The sequence below is a fragment of the Canis lupus genome, chromosome 32 (genome assembly GCF_011100685.1).
Source record: "Canis lupus familiaris isolate Mischka breed German Shepherd chromosome 32, alternate assembly UU_Cfam_GSD_1.0, whole genome shotgun sequence".
NCBI lineage: Eukaryota > Metazoa > Chordata > Mammalia > Carnivora > Canidae > Canis > Canis lupus.
Genome location: NC_049253.1, coordinates 38,622,020 through 38,643,735, shown reverse-complemented (window position 1 = coordinate 38,643,735; position 21,716 = coordinate 38,622,020). Strand labels below are relative to the sequence as shown.

Below are 21,716 nucleotides of genomic sequence, written 5' to 3'. Positions count from 1 at the left end.
CACAGGCAGAGGGAGAAGCAGGCTCCATGCAGGGAGCCCGATGTGAGACTCGATCCCGGGAGTCCGGGGTCATGTCCTGGGCTGAAAGGAGGTGCTAAACGCCTGAGCCACACAGCGATCCCAAGTCTTCAGTTTTAAAAGCAAGGAAAGGGGATATCATTTCACTTTGAATGCAGTGAATAGAACCCATCTGGGCACATCCAGTTAATTTCAGGAGGCTCTGGGCTGGATTAAAATAAAGGGAAAAGTGAAGAGGGGACTCCAGAATGGTTTCCAGCAGTGGAGGATGTTGATGCCAGCAAATAGGAATGTGATTCTATGGCTTTTCCCTCAGCTCTCTAAATGGTTCTCCGGGTTGAGGTGAGTTTTCTTCCTGCCTAGATCCTGTCTCTCTCCTCTGCTTCCTTTTTGTTCTTTCTGTTCTTCCCTTTGTGATTTTTCTTTCTTGATTAGTTCTGAGGGTTTTGCTAATCAGCAGCTTCTCCTGGCTCGCCCAGCAGTAGTGCAGAGCTGTCTCATTTCAGATTTGAAAATCAGTTATCTCTTCCTCCCACCTAATTAGGGAAGGAAACTCAGGTTTCCTGAGGACCTGTTAAGTGCCAGGCACTATCATACTTATTCCTTAACTCCTCCCAACCACCCTGCCAAGTGCTCCATCAGAGACTAAGAAAAGTAGGAAGCAAAGCTGGGATTCAAATCCATGGCTGTCTTACTCCAAACCCTGTGCCATACTGTTCCTGGTTAAGCAAGAGTTGGAATTGTGGAATTTATTATTTTATTTTACTTTATTATTTTATTTATTTTGAGATAGAGAGTATACATAGGTGGTGGGGGGCGGGTAAGGGCTGAGAAAGAGAGAGAATCCCAAGCAGACTCCATGCCCAGTGTTGAGCCCAATGCAGGGCTTAATCTCATGACCCCGAGATCACGACCTGAGCTGAAATCCAGAGTCAGATGCCCAGCTCACTGAGCCTCCCTGGTGACCCTGTGGAACTTATTTTAAAGCAGCACTCAGAATGTAGGTGTTGGCACACATTCTTAAATAATTTACTTTATAATTATTTTAATGATGAATTTAGCCAGGGCATATTCTGAAAAAACTTGTCAATTCCTAGTAAAGTGACCTGTTGTACATAGACAGCATTTATCTAGGAGGCTTCTGCAAGCTGGACTTTTGTTCCCCTGGTAGAGTTGGGGAGCTCTGGCCTCCAAAAGGTGTTCCTTGAATTTCCCTAGCCAAAAGCTACTTCTCTCCTCATACTAACTGTAAAGTTATGGTGTTTATCACTTTCATCCTTAGTGGTATTATTAATTGATGTCCTGTCTCTACTGCTACATGGGAAACCTCTTTTTTTAAAAAAAATTTTTAAGATTTATTTTAGAGGCACCTGGGTGGCACAGTTGGTTAAGGGTCTGACTCTTGGCTCTGGCTGGGGTTCTCAGTCCTGAGATCAAGCTCCAAATTGGGATCTGTGCAGAGCATGGGGTCTGCTTCTCTCCTCCCTCTGCTCCCCCTGTCCCATAAGATATATTTATCTATTAGAGAGAGAGCATGTGAGTGCAAAAGTGGAGGGAGGGTGGGGGGGGGGAGAGAGAGAGAGAGAGAGAATCCTCAAGCAGGCTCCCTGCTGAGCGCAGAGCCTAATGTGGGAGTTTGATCCTAGGACCTGAGCTGAAATCAAGAGTCAGCAGCTTAACCAACTGAACCACCCAAGTACCCCTAAATGGAAAACCTTTTTTTTTTTTTTTTTTTTTTGCAAAACCTTTTAAGAGCAGGAAGAGGGCAGCCCCGGGGGCTCAGTGGTTTAGTGCCGCCTTCAGCCCAGGGTGTGATTCTGGAGACCCGGGATCAGGTCCCACGTCGGGCTCCCTGCATGAAGCCTGCTTGTGTCTCTGCCTCTCTCTGCTCTCTCTGTGTGTCTGTCATGAATAAATAAATTTTAAAAATCTTTAGAGAAAAAAAAAAGGAAGAGTGTTTATCAACGAATAACAAAGAATATCTGTTCCCTTAGTGCTTTGAGCAGTGAGTGTTTTTGAATGAGCAAATAAATAATTGTGTCCATGTGGAGGTGACCTGAAAAGAGAAAAATGAAATCGTTAAATTATTCTATACCATAGAATTAATCACAACCCATTTCAAGATGGAGTGGGCATAGAAATGTAAGTACAAATCCCTCCGTAGATAGCAAATGGAGGACTAAATCAATTAAGGTCTTGAGTTACTTACTTGGTGGCTCTTGTTGGTACTTTCATTTAAAGAATGGTCAAAACTAAGCCCTATAGTACTGGTTTCATGTGCTATGGCTGCAAAAATCAAAGGCTGGCCTTGGCATTGCCAGGACCAGTGAAAATATATTTAGAGCTACTTTGCCAATTCTAATTCTCGACTTCTATCTCTCATGGCTGCCAAAGAATTATAACTTCCAAGAATTTTTTTCCTACTTTAACATATTGTATTTTTTTTAACATATTGGATTTTAATAGCAGCTAAAACCATTTATATTGTCTGGGACTATCTGAGAATTTAGTAGGTCATCCTGCCATACCAGTGACTAAATGCAAGGCCTCCGGATTCTAGAACCTGACTTGTGGGCTCAGATTTCAGCCCCTCAGCTTACTAGCTGTGTGACTTTTGACAAGTAACTAAACTTCTGTGTGTCTGTTTTCTCATCTAAAGTTGAGGTTGGGTAATAATAGTAACCATCTAACAGAATTGTTAAGATAAATTAGTTCATTAGTAAGGCTTTTCTGGGACACTGGAAATGGTCAATAAACATTATGATGGTCATGGAACACCAAATGACGTGACCCATCTTTATCCAGTCATTATTTTTCTTTCATTGTTAAGGGGAATGTTTATTGAAATTCCCTCTGAGATTTAATAGTAAAGATAATGTTAGAGATCAAATTTCAGTGGTATCTGAAAGATTTGGATATGAAAACATTGGCTATAAGGTCTTCCCAGATGGAGGAAATGATGTGAATAAACTCTGATGGCAGAAAGAGTTCTGATGGGGAGAAATGTGTGGTTGTCTCAGGAATAGTAATTCACGTTAGCTGCAGTGTAAGGTGTCCTATGGGGAGAAGTGAGAGGTTAGGTCGGAGATTTGGGATTAGCTCATGGAGGCCCTGAGATGGCAGGCCAAGGAGTTTGGATTGGGGGCCTTTGAGTTCAGAGGTCCCTTTTGCAGCAAAGTAGAGAGAGGAAAGATAAGAGGGAATGGGGTGGAGGTAAGGGGACCAGCTGGAAGGTGGTTGAGTTAGTAGGAATAAAGAGGAAGAGGATGTGGTCTTGATAACACTTTGGAATTTATGAAAGGGGTAGGAGGCTCTCAAGCATAATTAAGTGCCATTAACAGAAAATAAGGTTTGGGATAGAGAAATATAGAGATTTTGGTTTCATGAACATCAGTTTGAGGTACAGATGGGACAACCCAAGAGAACCATCCCTTTGATAGAAATTCAGAACTGGAACTCAGGCAAAAAGTTCAGTATTAGAGATAAAAAGCTGAGAGTCATTTCCAGGTGTGTAGTAGTGGTTAAGGACATGAAAATATATGAAATTCCTAAAGACCATACCCATAGACTTCAAAGGGATCCTATACTTCTTGGGGAGAGACAGCTAAGGCAAGAAGCAGTAAACATGGTGACAAAATTCTGGAGCATAGGAATTCAGCTACTGTTGTGTGTGACTTAGAGCCTCTCCTTTGCTTTTCCTACAGCATTTCCTAGGTTTTAAGCCTGCTCATGAACCACAGGAGGAACTTCCTACTTCCCTTTTTCCAGTCACATACTGATGGCCAGTAACCCCCCAAGTTACTTTAATATTGGGCAGAGAATTAAGCTCCAACTATGGAATTTTAAAATGGCCATATAAAATTTACATATTTTGTATTACAAAGTTAGAAGACGGACTCTGAAGAAATAAATTTAAATTAAAAAAATTTCAAGACCAAACTGTTTTATAACCCTTCATTTTGTATGTGGTTTTCAGTGGATATAAAAATATTCAGTGGGTGTGTGGGTGGTTTCTCGTGTTTTGGAAATGGTGAGAATATGAGATGCTGTGCATGGGGTTCTGGTAGGAGAGCTATAATTACTAACTCTGATTCTTTCCCAGGATTGGCTTATGGGTGGATATCTATCTGAATCTAAAAACCCAACAATGTGGAATCTACAGTAATAATCCACTCCCCTCCCATCCCCGGAAATGAACTGTTGTGGTGGGAACGAGGGGAAGCATAGGAAGATGGTTTTTCCCTGTCTTGCCTCCTTTCAGGCCATTCACTGACTGTTCAGGTCAGAGGTACAACTCAAACAAAGGCTGGTGTGGTGGCATCTCCCAGCCTGATGCACAATAGCCACTGCACAGCTGTGGCGGAAAGAGTTCTAAATATAACCCAGACTCATTTCAAACCCTCCTCCCCCACGTCTTCAAGGATGTGGTAAACAGCCTAAAAATACCTGTGTCTGAACCTTTGAGGTATGGAAGGGAGGGGCAGGTGGTAGAATTAGGTCCATGTGGTAGTGTGAGGAGGCCTGGCCAGCTACTGGGCCTCCTGCCCAGGGGGCCTGCTATGAAAGCTGCTTGTGGAGCTGTCAACCATGCCATCCTGTTCAAGGAAGAGTGCCTACTCTTGAGTCTCCTATTCAGTGTTGGCAGGTTTCAAGGAAACTATTCATAGACTAGGCATCTGCTCTCTGCCCCTTTGACCTCAAACCTGCAGCTGCCACCATGGTATTAAGGCAGTGTGCTGATTTTTAGTTTTATTTCACAGAATTAGAATTTTAGAGCAGCAAGGACCTTACCCATTATATTGTTCATAAAACATTCCTTTAAAAAACACTATATTTGGGGATCCCTGGGTGGCGCAGCAGGTTAGCGCCTGCCTTTGGCCCAGGGTGCGATCCTGGAGACCCGGGATCGAATCCCACATCAGGCTCTCGGTGCATGGAGCCTGCTTCTCCCTCTGCCTGTGTCTCTGCCTCTCTCTCTCTCTGTGACTATCATAAATAAATAAAAAAAAAAAAATTAAAAAAAAAAACACACTATATTTAGGGAGTCCTATTTCTCTGCCTATGTAGTTATGTGGAAATGGAGTCTCAGCCCTTGATTATTAAAAGAAATCACTGTCATCATTATGTAACAAATAGAAGAATAATGAACCAGTCTTTTTAAAAATATCAATGATCCTGTGCAAAGCTTTTTTTCTTTTTTTTTTTTTTTAAATAGGGTTTTGAGGCTCATTTTCTCACTCAAACTTCAGTATTTTGTATATAAGGATCATTGGTAACAGAGCCAGAAAGAACACCAAGAGTCTTGTTTTCAAGGAGGCTTTCAATATCTAGTTTCTGGAATCCCAAACCATACCATGACCTCTGTTTTCTTGGGAAGGAAGGTTTTCACAGATTACCTCCAATACGTACGAGATGCATTCAAAGTCATGGAGGTAGTCAATGCCATTATAAAATAACATAAATCACCCAACTTTTTAAGTATGTGGTGATTACCTTACCCCAGTCTCCTTCAATAAACTCTGAGAAGGCCCAGCAAGTGCAGAGCCTGTGTTGGGTGCTCTGCAGGGAAATGCAAAGATGCCCCAAAAAGCCTATACGGTTAATGGTGGTGGAGTTGAGACCAATTCAGGTGCTGAGTAGTTTTAAATATGTTGGTTGTGGTGGTTACACAATTTTTATAATTGTAACGAGTATGTATCCTCTTCCCTGAGGGTCTCAAAATGCCTTTCTTTATCTGGAAGAGTGTTATTTATTTTTCACCCTGGGTTGAAAGGAAATCGAAAGTTCTTCTTGAATTCTTGAAGTCATCAACATGGTTGTTTTTATGTCACTTAATGCATATCTGAAATAGCCACCTCTAGAAGCTCATAATTCCCTGGACCAGTACACTTGTAACCAGAAGTGAGATACCTTGGGAGAGAGTCTGCTTTGGGAGTCAGTGTGGTTTTGTGAAAAGAGCAGGGCTTTGGAATTTTTAGTTCTTTCAGATGCGTAGAAGCCAAGGAGGATGTGGGTACAGAAGGAATCTTCTTTTTCTGTGCAGGTCAAGAAAAGAGGGAGGGAGAGGGTAATATCTAACAACGTGTGGTAACCCAGGTGGCATAGTTCCTGAATTCTCAAATATTTCACCTTTGAAATTACAGAATGAAGAGCTTCGAAACCTGTCCCTTTCTGGACATGTTGGATTTGACAGTCTCCCTGACCAGCTGGTCAATAAGTCTACTTCTCAAGGATTCTGTTTCAACATCCTGTGTGTTGGTAAGTGACTCATCTTTTGCTGCTGAGCAAGAAGTCTGATCCTTAGATGTTGGCAGGTGACTGTCAGAGGGGCACATTTTGGGGAAACAGGGGAATGATATTTTTACTCTCTTCGTTAGTAAAGTAGGGCAATAACACACTTATATATGTCACACAGTTACAAAGATTGAGACTTATATTTGGTAAATGTTTCATAAGCTTCCTGATGTTACTCAAATTGTTATTTTTATTTGTGCCACATAGTCCAATGGTCAGTTCAATATTGTTAATTAAAACTTACTTTAATTTTTGGTAGGGGAAGGGACTTAGATCTCAGCTGGACTATTGGAAGTTGAATGAAGGAGCTGATATGAACATGCATATAGTAAGATCATGCAAAAGCATTTTTAGAATTTATTTGTAGGGTCTCTGACTACAGGGCAATAGTAACCTCTATTGAAGTGTTTTTTAAAGATATATTACCTAATGTAAATAAAACCTGAAATGACTCTAACTTCCGTAATAAACTTGATATTTACATATTTGTTTTTTAGAGCAAAAGAATTTAAAATTCTATTTTATATTCGAAATAAATTTTATGCCCAAATTATCAAATCAAACTTTTGTCTTTAAATTGGAATCTAAAATTGATCTTTGTCTATTCCTGGCAGATAAACGGGAAAAAACCCAAGAGACTTGATTTATCTGTCTCCTCAATATGTTTGATTCATATCTTGTACATGTACATTAGATTAAGCCTCTGGCCTTGGTGTTTTTCTTCTCTCCAGCCATATTGTTTTTAAATGAAGAGAAGGAAAGATACAAAAGAAGGTAGGAAAAAAACGAGGAAAATAGAAGTATAACTCTGTTTGAAGCAGAAATGCCCCTGGAAGAGATAATGGTCTTTCCCTCACTGTCACTCGTGATAAATGGCCAGGTTGTAGAGCAGTGAAGTGGTTTGAGCTGCATTGTTTTGTTGCCATTGTCCCCTGGGTGTATATTTCTGAGACATCACTCTGAGATAGACCAGAAGAAATTCCATACAAAGCCAAGTAGACCATCCTTCCCCTAAGCTTGGCAGAATTTACCAGACTTATTTCTCTTGTCCAAGTAAAATGAAGGGACTTTTAAAAAGGCATGCATTGCATATAAGAATCATCATTTAAAAACTTTGTTAGTTATTAGGGGAAGGGACAGATATCTTCTTTTTCAAAAACTTGAACATATTAAATGTAGCTCTTGTACAGGGGGTTCATTTGTAGAAAGCCACAACTGACTTGTACACTAGACCAGCTCACACTGTGACATTATGTCTTAAGCATTGGATATGAGAATAACTGGAGAGAAACATGACCAAAGCAGCCAGCTGTCGTGCATTCCCGTTTTCCCTACACAAAGCTGTTTAAGATTCAGCAGGGGAGCTCTTGAATGGCAGCTAGTTCTACAGAGTGGCATAAATGAGTTGTCTTTTCTCTTAGGGTAAATGCTCATTGCAGAGCAGGGCAATTCTTCATTAGCATAGCAATTTGTTGGCAATTTGTTGATTTTCTATTTAAAAGTGTGCTAAATTATAGGCCAATTACTATTCTGGCTTCTCTTCCCTGCTTCCACCAGTTCTGTCTCCAAAATCAGCTTTAAGAATACATGTGAGAGTTATGTCCCAGCCCCTGCAAGTAGGATAAAGCCTTTCAGTGGGATTGGGCTTGCTGGAAGGACATGGTTTGACCCAGTGTGTGGTGTGCAGTGGGGTGTATTGGTTCATTGGCTGACCCTGTGTGTTAAGTAGCACAATCATAATGCTAGTTGGAATTCATCACGTGCTACATCCATACTGCCCCGATGGATTTGTAAAGTGGCTGCTGTTCTGACTCTCCTGGGTAAGTGATATACCTAAGATTTTTAGATTTTTATTCTGGGCTCCTTCTTAAACATGCTTAAAATTAAATTAAAAAAAAAAAAGATTATTTATTTATTTATTCATGAGAGACACACAGAGAGAGAGAGAGAGACAGAGACAGAGACACAGGCAGGGGGAGAAGCAGGCTCCATGCAGGGAGCCCACCGTGGGACTCGATCCTGGGACTCCAGGATCATGCCCTGCGCCAAAGGCAGGCGCTAAACCACCGAGCCACCCAGGGATCTGCTAAAATTAATTTTTTAATCTAATTAAAATAATACAAATTTGTTGTTTAAAAAATTGTAAGCTCTCCTCTACCCCCTCCCCCCTCCTGCCCTCATTTCCATTCCATAGAGGTAGCACTGTAGAATCCTTCTAGAAATCTTCTACATTTTTATGTACTTTAAAATGATTTTTGGTGGCTTAAAACAACACTGGCTTATTATCTTATGGTTCTGTAGAAGTTCCATATGTGTCTCACCAGGCTAAAATTAAGGCATCCTCAGGGCTGAGTTTGTTTCTAGAATCTCTAGGGGAATGACGTTTCCTTTTTGTTGCCAGCTTCTAGAGGCTACCTGGATCTTTAGCTCGCGGGCCCTTTCCTCCATCTTCAAGGCCAGCAGTGTTGTATTTCTCTCTGATGGTTTTTGTATTTGGAAAATTTCGACAGAGCATTCCAGAAATCCAGTTTAAACCCCGTTAAGAGGCCTCTGCAATTCCAAAACACACTAAAAAAGTAATATATTGAATCACGTAATTAAGAACAGCTGGCTCTAGGGATTCACAGAGTGTTTTCGAGGCTGTGTCTCTGGTTCTTGATCCTACTTGCTTCTGCTTGGCTTCATGCTCAGGCTTTTTCTTTGTAGGGCTAGTATGGCTTCCAGCGGTTGTTGCTGGCTTAGCAGCGCAGGAAAGCAGCAGCTGTTCCTGACAAGTCTCGCTGAACAGACACAGGACATCTATGATTGAGCAGGCCTGAGTTATATGCCCACTCAGGGTGGGATAATGGGTTAGGCCACTGCAAAACACAAGAGGTTCCCTGTGAGAAAGAAGACATGATCAGAAAGATTGGGCGTAGAAGAGACACACACTGGACAGAGATGAACAGCTCCCTCACAATTATATAAGTACTTTATGTTTTGGTTTTACACAGATGAGATCATGCTGTTCATATTCTTCTGCACCTTCTTCTTCTTCTTCTTTTTTTTTTTTAAAACTCCACAGCAAGTCCTGGCTGTCCTTCCATGCCAGTATCTAGCTGTCCAGGTTCTTTTCCCTGACTCTTTGGAACCCTTTGGTTGGAGCCAGCAAGGGACACAGGGGTGTCAGCATCAAGTATTAAGCATACTTATCCACAGACGGTAGAACACATCGAATCCTGTTGTCACAAATATTTTACAGCAAAATATCTGTATAAAAAAACATTTCTCACTGCCAATTAATGGTCCATCTATTTTTAAAGTAAGAGTCTATGAAAAAGTATTCTACTTGATCAAAATATTTTGACAGCCACTTAGAGGAGTAGGTGTCATTTAATTGAGGCATATCCATGGTACTTTGTTTTCACCTTGTCACCCCATTCGTATTTTTTTTAACACAGTATGCACATGTGTGGTATTTATAGCATCATTATTTTCATGTGATAAATATGGGAGGGAATCAAGAATTTTATTTATTTTTTAAGATTTTATTTATTTGACAGAGAGAGCATAAGCAGGGGAAGCTGCAGGCAAAGGGAGAGGGAGAAGCAGACCCCCCGCTGAGCAGGGAGCCCAATGTGAGACTCCATCCCAGGGCCCTGGATCATGACCAGAATTGAAGGCAGATGCTTAACCAACTGAGCCACCTAGGTGCCCCGGGAATTGAGAATTTAAAAAAAGAGTTATGATTCCAGTAAAGAAACTGATTGTGTTTAGCAAAAAAGTCTTGGGATTTTAATTTTGTTTTGTGGCAGGAGCTTTTAGGTTACAAAGAGGGGAAACAAACCAGGGCAGAAACTAATCCTGGCATGAGCTTAGTGTATCTTTAGAGGCCATGAGTTAAGTGTCTGGTATTAGAACCCATCTCTGTTGAATCCTGTAAAGAAGTGTAATAAAGAAGGGAATAGTGTTCAGTCAACAGGGAAAAAAATTCTCGATGTTAAATTTGGTGCCAGAACACTCAGGAGTTCAGAGCGCCCCCCTCTCCATCTTGCTTGCAACATACTAAATCACCCCCAAAATTGTAATTGTATTTAAATAAAGCCTTTTTCTTAGCCAGGCTGTATTTCTCTAGGGAATCTAAATTATTGTCTTTCTTCATAATTTTAAATTTATAGACCTTATTTGTTCTTCAAAATGGCATTAGCTCTATGTGAAGTTTCAACATTGATCCAGAAGTATGTAAGTTCTTTGTGTATATACAAAGATGGATAAAATACTGTAATATCCCTGCTTTTGAAGAGCAACGAGTTCAATAGTAGTAAATTAACAATATGTCTTGGAAATGGAAATCTTTCTTTTAATCCAACCATAGTTGTTTTTTGAGAGGATGACGGAAGAGGAATAGAAACCACCCAATTTTAAGACCTTTTTCACCAAGACTATAGTGTGAACATAAACTGGAATTTTACACTTAAATCTTTTTTTTTTCTCAAGAATTCTATTAATTTTTTTTAAATTTGGGTGTAGTAGACACAATGTTACATTAGTTTCAGGTTACATTTTTATCCCATTTTGCTTTTCCAGGAAAGAATATGAAATGATTTACAGAGTGAAATGAATGAGTAAATGAATAAAGATAAGATTAACCCCAGAAAATAAAGTGAAGTGAAGAATAGAATCAGAACTCAAAGCTATCAAGTCAGTCTGTAGCAGTTAATTCTATCAGGGATACATTTGTCTCTCAGCCAGTGGTCAGAGCATAGAATGAATCCATTCATCCAAAAGATACTCGTTTAGCATACATTATGTGCCAAACAGAAGTTAAAAGTTTAACAATGACAGGTTTATAGTATTTGCAAAGTAAAAATAGTTGCTCCAGATGAAATAGTTTCACCTATAAAAATCTCTCCTGTGGATTTTCAGAAGAGATATGGTACGTATCACTACAGTCAGGTCTAGATTCCCAAGTATTCCCTAGATCCTTGAAGTTAATCCCTGCAATGCCAAGCGTCATATGTTGTTCTTTCAAGTCTGTCATGTAGGCTGGTGGTATTAGCCAAAGCCTGTTTCATCAAAGGTGATCCGAAGAGGAGTTAAAACAACACAGCTTAGGTATATAGCTCTCTGATTATCTGCCTTCATCCAAAAATAAAATCTAGGATATTTAGAGGAGGCAGGCAGACCTTCATGCACAATTATTTGGATAATTATATAGGTTGCCAGACTTGGCAATCAGTAAAAGATGCTGAATCATGGATTGGCTCTTTGATCAATCTATAGTTACCTTCTAATTAATAATACAATCCTTCTGCGTCTTTTTATCTTTTTCTTTCTTCTTCCTTTTTTTTTTTTTTTTTTAAGATTTTTATTTATTTGAGAGAGAGAGAGAGAGAGCAAGAGAGAGAGAGTAAAAGGAGGATGAGGGGCTGAGCAGAGAACCTGACATGGGGCTCAATCCCAGGACTCCGGGATCATGACCTGAGCTGAAAGCAGACACTTAACTGACAGCCACCCAGGCACCACTCTTTTTCTTCTTTTTAAATGTCCAGCTTAGAGCTTGTGGTTTAAATAAGCCTGACAATAGAATGGAAGAGGTAGCATTGCTTTCTACTGTGATGTGGGTGTCATGTTCACCAGCATTGGCAGGAGGAAGAAAAACAGAAGCCACAGATAGCACTTTAAGACTAAACCTCTACTGGAACAACGGAATGTTAGGCAGATGTATTTATAACAGAATAAACAACAAACTCAGAAAAATCTACCCAAATGGCAAATCTCAGTATAAATTATCACCATGATCATTTTTTCCTTCAATTAACTTTTAATAAATGCCTGATCTGTGCCAGATAGTCTGCTAGGGAGTTCTGAAATGCTTCAAAGTTGGTGTTAGTCATTTGTTTTCTCAAAATATTGTTATGGTTGTTGGGTTTGAATCCAAATCTATGCCCAGTAGGCTTTCAGTTACTCAGTTAGAATGAAGCGTTTTTGTTCTTTTGGGTATCTCAAAATTCTAGAAGATGCCCTGCTTTCTGAGGATAGAGAGAGAGGCCTCACAAACTGATGCACTCAAAACTCCCCTAGTTCTGTAATTCCTTTTATTCCCAAATCTGTCATTTCCTTCTCAACTGCTTTTGGTGAATCACGCTGCTGCTAGAGTAGCTGTGTCTAATTATGGCCCTTGGAAGCACAGAGCATAGAAATGGAAAGTAAAGCGCTCTGAAATTTAGAGGAATGGTGGTTTTTCCAACCCATTGATTAACCCCATGCTATAAGTAGTGCCTGGAATGCTAATTGTTCATAATTTCCACCTTAATGTAAATGATAATTAAAATTACCTTGCCTTAAAAAAGGGGGCATGATATTCCTGATTCACATGTGCTTAACTAATTCTCAACCTAGTAAAATGAATTGGTAATTTCAGTCCTATCTAGGTAACTTAGAATCCTTACCATAGGGGATTCCCTGGGTGGCGCAGTGGTTTAGCACCTGCCTTTGGCCCAGGGCGCGATCCTGGAGCCCCGGGATCGAGTCCCACGTTGAGCTCCTGGCATGGAGCCTGCTTCTCCCTCCTCCTGTGTCTCTGCCTCTCTCTCTCTCTCTCTATGTCTATCATAAATAAATAAATCTTAAAAAAAAAAAAAAAGAATCCTTACCATGTAAATTGAAGTCTTCATTGTTGTTAGGGAAAGCAATGAAAGTTAAATAGGTCACTTTGTACTGAGAGAAACTTTAACCTTGTGAAGAGACCCCCCCCCTTTATTTTTAAGATTTTATTTATTTATTCACGAGAGACGTACAGAGAGAAGCAGAAACATAGCCAGAGGGAGAAGCATGCTCCCCACAGGGAGCCCGATGTTGGACTCGATCCCAGGACCCTGGCTCAACCACTAAGTCAGCCAGGTGCCTTTGGAGAGACCTTTATAAGGTAGTTCTGCTGTTGTTCCTTTGTCCATGTTCTGAAAAATGGGTAAATCTGGAAAAGAACTTTCCTGCACTTGTGAAAATTACACACATAGCAGATACTTAAAATGACTCCAGTGCTTTCAGTATTGAATTGCCTGCCAGATTCTAAGTATCCAAGAGTGAGAGCTCTACTTGTTTCTGTATCCATTACACAGTAACTTTGTTTTGCTGGAAGTTATTCTGTTAAGCCATGAATCATGGATATCAGCTCTTATGCTCTATCACATTAGGGAGCAGAGACTGGTTTAGGTATCTTTTATTGATGGGCTCTTTTGTAAGAATATTCAGGAAAGTAAGGAAGACAGGAAATAGTCTGAACCATTATACATCCAGACTTCGTGGCAGTCTGGAATGGCATTCGGGACATTACAGAAGTTCAGTGAGTGTCAGTTGTCTGTTTTTATTTACCATTTTGTCTCCAGCACCCATGCTTGTCACATAGTATGCACTTAAATATTAATGAATAAATTTTGGATACTAAGCTCTACAGTGTCTATCAGCTCTCTTTCTCCTGTATTTCCAACTAATTATCAGCAACACATCTTTTTTTTTTTTTTTTTTTTTAGGTGTATAAGCAACCTTTACTTATTTACTTACAGCCTTTTCTGCATCTAGGTCTCTGCTCATTCACTTCCCTCTGTATATCTTTTCCATGCTATTGCTTTGTGTGTGGACTGTGTATCTCCCAAAGAGAGTTCTGATTGGATGGACAGGTCACTATCCGGTATAGAGCACTCTCTTAGAGCATAGTGATCAGGTGCTATAGGTACCTTTGGTCAGGGGGCTAGCCCTGGTCCAGTTATCGTGGTCACTAGCAAGGTCACAGTCTATGGTCTTGTTCATAAGAGGAATGTAGATGGCAGACACTTAGACTGTCATTCCAGGGTACTAAATTAGAGTCTGACTGGTATTCAGTCATGTTCCAGGTCAGGTTCTAAGCAGTTGGGAGAGTACCACATCAAGCTATTTCATTGCTGCATTCCCAGAACTTGGCACAGAGCTTGGCACGTGGGAGGCAATGGCTGGGTGAAGCCTGATGAAGGAGGACGTTCTTTGATCTTAGATGTAACCTTTCTAATGGGAAAGGTTAAAGTATAAGGCAAATGTACTTACATAGTTTTTATCCTGTAAGAGAATCATTGTAGCCAGTGGTAAGAAACATAAAGCTGCTAAGGAGAGAAAGCTCAAATCCAGAAAGGCTCCATCCCACTTCACTTCCGCATGTGTTTGAAAGTAGTGAGTATTAGAGACCCTCTCATTAGTAAGTGGATTCTGTCATTGCAGTGGAACAGTTGCTTTAAGGCTACAAATCCCAGAGCCCTTCTTTCTCTTGTAGAATTGTCACCAGCCTAAAAGTCTTGGTAGCAACCCTTTAGAAGAGGAATATCATGGGATTTGGATTATTTATAGAAAGAGCTGCAACATATTGGCATGTTTAAACTGAGCTAGAAATGTAATTGGGAAATATTCCAGATTTGAAAAACAAAAGCCTTCTCATGGATAACGTTTCTTGATTTCTGCCTCCCTCTTTATACTGTCGGACTCAGTCACCGCCGCCACCACCAACGACAAGGGTAGGTTCTTTCTCATTGCCAGCTATGGTTCAACATAAGATTTAGGATTAAGTGAGAGTTTTGCTTGACACTATTTTGGAGGCCTAGCTAATGTTTTTTGTTGTTGCACATTTGGGTCTTATCATTTGATTACTGTAGTGGTACCAGGTCCCTGCCACTCTTTTTTGCACATTAGGGCTTCAGTAAATGCTGATTTGAATTATTGATGTGAAATAACAAGACCTTTGTTGCAGGTTGTTTAACCTCATTTACTTTCATTGTCACAGATATCACCCTGAAACTGGAAAAACTATCTAATAAATGTTTCCCATCTTCATTCCACTTGAATAGGGAAAGAAAAATGGAAGTAATGTGGAGCAGTCACACAGATGCATAACTATAACTGGAAAATCAGGCCATGGCTTTTCTCTATAATAGTAAAGTTAGGATGCTGTGTTGTTTGAGTGTAGGTGTTAGAACCACACAAACTTGGGTGAAAACCCTGGCTCTGCCACATAACAGTGTGACTTTAGACAAGTTACTTAAACATAGCTAGGCCTTACTGCCCCATCTGTGAGATGGAGGAAACAATAGTACCTATTTCATGGGGAATAGTAGTAGGATTTAAATGTGATAATGCATCGGAAGTCCTTGCTGCAGGGGATGGCACAAAACCCCCAGTTGCTTTAGCTGTTATTATTGCTGTTATTTTTTTTTTAAGATTTTATTTATTTATTCATAGAGATGCAGAGAGAGAGAGAGAGGCAGAGACACAGGCAGAGGGAGAAGCAGGCTCCATGCAGGGAGCCGGACGTGGGACTCGATCCCAGAACTCCAGGATCACGCCCTGGGCTGCAGGCATCGCTAAACCGCTGCGCCACCGGGGCTGCCCGTATTTGTTGTTTTGAAAAATGTAATTCTTTTCAACAATGTTAGATGGTATCAGATAATACAAAATGGGGTTAGTCTTTTTTTTGCTGGGAACAGAAACAGGAAACTTTTTAAAATTAATGTAATTTTACACACCAATGATTAGGGGAGGAAGAGATACGGTTTATGTCTTTGTAATGTACAAGATGCAAAGGCAAGCTGACAGGTTCTTTTTCTCTATACAGAGGTTAAGAAGAGCATCTCAGTCTATAAGTGCAAGATCTTTTATGCTAAATGGTTTCTGGAATTCATTAAAATATATTTAGAGGGGTATTTGGTAGATCACACATGCAAAGAACTATCTTTTTGTAGTGGGATTTCTGGTGAAACTTTTACAAAAGTTTACAAATATGAGTATGAGAAATTCCTGATAAATTGAACTGATGTCTGAGAGGCATTGACACATTCTTTCATGTCTCCCTTGTGGTCATGTAGGTGAGACAGGCATCGGCAAATCCACGTTAATGGACACTTTATTCAACACGAAATTTGAAAGTGACCCAGCTACTCACAATGAACCAGGTGTCCGGTTAAAAGCCAGAAGTTATGAGCTTCAGGAAAGCAATGTACGGCTGAAGTTAACCATCGTTGACACTGTGGGATTTGGAGACCAGATAAATAAAGATGACAGGTACATGTTGGGATTTCATGGGGATGTAAATCGACCAGGAGATAGCAGGATCTGTCCTGGGTAAATTCAAAGGCTAAATTGTTCACTAGTTATGGGGCTGGTCTTCTGTTGCCTAGAAGATAAGACATTCTTATTCTCTGAGAAATGTTCTTAGAATGTTCTTCTTTGAGGTCAGAACCAGACATCATAGTTGATTCCAGCTAGGGTAAGGAAAAAAAGGGATTTCTTAGAAGGAATAAGTTGGCTTATGGCATTTTTCCAGGACGGTCATGGAACTGGATTGGGGGGCTTTCCCAACAGGAAAAGCAATCTAGAGAAACACCCAACAACTCTACAGGATAGTTGGCAGAAGCCCCTACCACCAGTCACCTTATATAACTTGGTACCTGTGACACTGGGGGTTGGGGGGACGTCCCTAGAACCTCTACCAGTTCTCTCCCAAATAGCCAAATGCCTTTAGCATCACTTGCAAGGAGAACAAGTATGGCCTGTGTGTAGCCTGTGCTGTGTGTTGGCCATTCCCTGCTTCCAGGTCTCGTATGGCTGCATCTGCTTGATAGAAACTAAACCACATCTAGAACACTAGCTGCAAGAATCTGGGAAATGTGGTTTTTGTTTTGTTTTTTGCAACTCTGCAAAATAAGAAAGCATTAAAGAGTAAGAGGAATTTGGAGTGAGCATCTGCCACGCTCCCTTAGTCCTTGTGGCGGATTGGGATATTTGACTTAATCCCCAAATTCTTACAGATTTGAATGAAAGCTGAGAGGTGATGAGGAATCTTCCATAAGAAGCCTCACCCCAGGATTTAGGAGACCTGGGTTATAGCCTGGATTCCAGTGACAAGCTATTGGATGTGGCAATTTACCTCACTTTAAGGGGATGTCACTAGACGTTATCTGAGGTCTCTTCCAGTGTGTGATACTGTGTACAGCCCTATTCTTAGAGGCCTGAGAAGGACACTGTGAAAGGCAAGGCCTGGAAAGGGGGTGTGGTCATGAGGGAGGGTCATCCTGAATTTTAAAGTCTTTGGTCAAAGTGGTATTAGCTCCTAAAAACTTCAAAGTGAAGAAGACATTTCTATGGAAGATCTGTTGGAAAAATCTTGATTTCCAGCTGGGACTGGATCTTGCTGTTGATGTTAGTGTTTGGTGTGAGGCATTTTGAGTCCCTTTGTGAAGTGTCTGGGTCTTCCTCTAGGCCACTGGTAGTGGAGTGGGCAGCACACTGGGTGCAGAATTGCCAAATTGAGTCTGAATGATGGTGGTTTCTTCAGTTAGGAAACCTAATGAGGATTTAGGTCAACTGGATTGAACTTTCCCTCTCTACCCAGTGGGGTTTGTTAAGCTAATGAAGTAATATACACAATAAACTAGCTATGTGGAAGAAAGAACATGTTTAACCTGCTTAAGAAATAAAACAATTTCTAAGAAGTTTGTTCCAGCAGTTTGTATGTAGATAGAGGCTACTACCTGTAAGTCAGTCTAATATAGTCATTCATTAAATAAACCGGTTTGGTTTACAGGGACACCTGGGTGGCTCAGTGGTTGAGCGTCTGTCTTCAGCTCAGGGTGTGACCCTGGGGTCCTGGGATCGAGTCCCACGTCGGGCTTCCTGCATGGAGCCTGCTTCTCCCTCTGCCTGTGTTTCTGCCTCTCTTTCTCTCTCTCTGTGTCGCTCATGAATAAATAAATAAATCTTTAAAATACATACATATATATCGGTTCACATAAACTGGAAGATATAATTATAAAATACAGTGAGGTTTCATTTTTATAAAACACATACTCAATTTATAAAACCAAGTAGGTTTGGCTCTTGTGTCTATGAGTTGCAGGATGCCTTTATTTGAGGGAAGCTGTTAATCTTAAAATTTCCTGGTGCTCAATCCATATGTTAACCTCAGTCCCAAAATACTGTTCACATTCCTTCTCGAGATCACCTATCCTTATCCTATTCATCTTTCTTAACATCAAATATTTTATGACTACTTTAAAAATTGTATTCATTTTCAAAAGAACTTAGAGAAATTTAAATTGTCCCAGGTCCAAAGATTATTCTAGAAGGGGGCTTCCAGAGACATTTTTGTGCAATGACAACATTATGGGAATAAAACACCAAATCAGTAAGTTGTGTCTGCTTAGGGCTCAGAAATTTTGTTGGTACCAGGGTTTTTTCTTTCTATTTAAACGTTTTTTTTCCTCAAAACTGTTATAAAGAGGAACTTGAACTATTTTTATCTATGATGTATATTGCCTAGAGATATTTAAACTATCCTGATATATATATATATAAGCACCATAGTAATTAGGAAGAAATATTTAATTCATCCTCTAGCTGAGCACTGAGCTCCATTTTATCTATAGAGCAATTTAAATGCTCTTCAATAAACATTGTCCTATAATAACAGGAGCAATTGTTAGATGTAGTGAAAAGGATTTAATTTCACATCTGGTCAAAATGAACTATCTGTACATTGTGCAGGGTGGGGGCCAACTAAGCTCAGACCCTGCAGCTGGGCTTTTGCTCTTAATTTACTTCAATACCAAGGAACGATGGAGAGGTTACTGCCTGAAGGCTGTTTGTGATGCCAAGTGGAAGAGATGAAGGAGGAAAGCCTTGGCCCAATAATCAGCACAGATGCCTCATGGGAGCTGGGAGTAAGGGGGAGCGCCAGGGGTTCCCTGTCATTGGGCAGTCAGAGCAAGACGTATCTCCATCTCTCTGACCCGCCTGGGGTTGGAGGTTGTCCTGCTTGTGCATTCCCTGATTGGAAGGCATTAACTGCACCTTTTCAGGATCCTTTCATGCAGGAATGAGAGAACCATCTTCCAGTATCTTTCTGGTAAGATTCCATGTGCTCTTCCCACTGAGAGTTGTTGCCTTGGTACTGCCACTGAATTGCTTCTCCCCAGGTGGGGATTGTCCTTCAGCCTGGTGGTTTTCACTGGCCACCACCGAACAGCAAGTGGCTACTACAATACCAATTCTCATATTTGCAGTTGGAGGCCTCTTTAAGAAATTATCTGACTCATTTGGGTCAAATAATCGTTTCCAAGGAGATTTAGAAGAGAGGAAGTGTGATATTAACCTAACCTAGATACCAAATATTTTTTTTCTTCTGAAATTTCTTGACAGCTGTTGCATAACCTCTTTAAATGGCATTTAGAACTCTGTGCCCCAGAAGGTATTGTTGACACTGTGACTCTAAACCCAAATGAATATTGTTTCAAAAAATTTTTTTTGGACTCTTCGCTTCCATCAAAGAATTGGAAGTGAGCTATGCATTTTTGCATTGATACGTAACCATATGGGAAGCAATATGCTGTTTCTCTAAACCCATGATTATTTTTTACTACTTTGGGGACGAGGCAAGCTTTTCTGCCATGAATACAGGACTTCAAGAATGTCCTGGCTTGTTTATGTAAGCTTCAGTCATGTCAGCATTCCTGCATGAGTATCTGCCTGGGACTGGGCTAGCTAGAAGGAGGCAGGAAGAGCGATCTGGTGAGATTTCCTGTTATGTTTAATAGCATGATTAACTCTTCATGGTTTAAGGGCTCCTTTGTTTTGCTGTCTGTACTCTTCAGTGAAGACGGGAAGGGGTCTGGAGAAGAAAGTAAATCAAGTCTGTCATAGAACTGGAAATAGAATGATTGATTTGCCCCACATTTGGGGGATGGGAGATAGAATGTCAATGGTGTATCACTAACTGTAATGATAATCAGCCCTGAAAAGCATAAATAATTGAAATCCTCAAAGTCCCCAAATCTTTATATCAGAGTTATAAAATGGTAGTGAAGTGGACCATTTGGTCTTTAATTTCTGTTTTACTGTGCTTTCTGATAGAGGGAGTTGAAAGATAAGGAAAACTAATGTTGACTTGCAGCAAGATAGAGAAAAATAAATGGTAGGTATCTGGCCATATATGAAATGGAGAGTTGGTCCCTGAACAATGGCACTGGTTCTTTTGCAATGAGCAATGGGTATCTGGGGTGGATAGAAAAGACTCTATAAAACATTTTTTCCATCAGTTTCAGGGTCAACCTCTGTATTTTGTGAATTCTGTGGCTGGAGGTATATGAAAAAAAATGAGTTGTGGGCAAAAAGGACTATCCCCATGCCTTAACAGGAAATGATGTGACAATGTAAGGAGCAGGTTTGATTTGCCCTCCTTCACTTTCCTCTGCTGGGTGTGACTACAATCCAGAGAAGTTGGAATTGGCCAAACAGAAAATAAATGGGTATCCTTTCCCTAAGAATGGAAACTAGCAAAAGGCAAAATTGGGATTAAACTCCCTTATCTTTATGACCATGAATGTAGATAAGAAGTAGAAAGGAGTAGGAGAAGAGGTGCAGATCCTTTGTTTAAAGGATTATGAGGGGAATACAAAACTGCTGGCTGACTTCAACACAAGGAATAGTGATTTTTGGTAAATGGTTCTCCTGGAATGCATTTCTTTAAATTTGTTTATAACAATTAGAAGGTAAAATTGGTGGAACTTCATGCTTGATTAGTTGGGGGGGGGAGTAGAAGAGGAGGTCCCTGGATATGTGGATGGAGGTGCCATTCACCGAGCGGAGGAATGAAGGGAAGTGTGGGTTTGGGGGCAAGATGAGGAAGTCCGATCTTGGACACATTTAGTTAGAAGAGCCAATGGAGATACCTCATAAGCAGTTGGATGAATGGGGCTGAAGCTTGGGTGAAAGATCTGGGCTACAAACAGAGATTTATGAATTATCATTACTTAGATAGTAAGTAAACACAGGAATAGATGTGATTTTTCAGGGTGATCCCATAAAGGGAAAAGAATGAGATTGGAATATTAGCCAGAACTGCCTGACAGGGGAAGGCAGAAAGAAGCCCTACATGTCAGTGGAGAACAGAAGGTTTCTTTGGATATATTGAATCCAGGGCAGAAAGCATTCCTGACTGGAAAAGGAGAGATATAATGCCTCCCATAATCTCGGAGGATCAGAATCAACACCAGAGGCAAGAGGGAAATTAATAGAAAGCAGAAACGTACTTGTTACCCTGTTGGGGAGGAGGTGCTGAGAAGCTAAAAATCAGGAACTGGTGTGGCAGGAAGGAGCAAGAGCTTGTGAGCTGCTTTTCCTTTCCTTTCCTAAGAGGGTTTTAGAGAAAGATCATGGTTCCCCAAACACGTGCCTCTGTGTCAGGAGACTGAAAAATTCAGGCCTTGGACTAGCCTGGGTGGACCTCAGGGGACTGGCCTGGTTCTCTTCCCTACAGAGCACAAGCTCAGTAGCAGAATAGTTACCATGGAATCTGGCGACTGTAGGGTTCCTCCCACACCCCCTGTCTAAAAAGTCAGGCTTGCTTTGCT

At 40.6% G+C, this 21,716-nt stretch overlaps 1 protein-coding gene and 1 long non-coding RNA gene across 20 annotated transcripts in view; one reads left to right on the top strand and one right to left on the bottom strand.

Annotated features, from left to right (window-relative positions):
* Window positions 1-19,409, bottom strand: part of LOC102155869 — a 52,667-nt gene extending 33,258 nt beyond the window's left edge. The window contains exons 1-2 of the long non-coding RNA XR_005382937.1: window positions 19,159-19,409; window positions 16,253-16,571 (exon numbers count right to left, since the gene is read on the bottom strand). This is a non-coding gene — a long non-coding RNA (uncharacterized LOC102155869). The remainder of the gene's footprint in view (window positions 1-16,252; window positions 16,572-19,158) is intronic.
* The window catches only part of SEPTIN11 (septin 11), a 96,835-nt gene that overhangs the window by 40,842 nt on the left and 34,277 nt on the right, over window positions 1-21,716 (top strand). For 11 of the 19 annotated variants that reach the window (XM_038582366.1, XM_038582359.1, XM_038582374.1 and 8 more), the window contains exons 2-3: window positions 6,162-6,276; window positions 16,176-16,371. In XM_038582366.1, the coding sequence (XP_038438294.1) occupies window positions 6,162-6,276; window positions 16,176-16,371 (311 nt within the window). Of the gene's footprint in view, window positions 1-6,161; window positions 6,277-16,175; window positions 16,372-16,531; window positions 16,577-16,608; window positions 16,754-19,511; window positions 19,556-19,575; window positions 19,876-20,545; window positions 20,613-20,646; window positions 20,856-21,716 lie in introns of those variants that run through there. The other 8 variants (XM_038582373.1, XM_038582372.1, XM_038582370.1 and 5 more) reach the window with 8 other exon arrangements.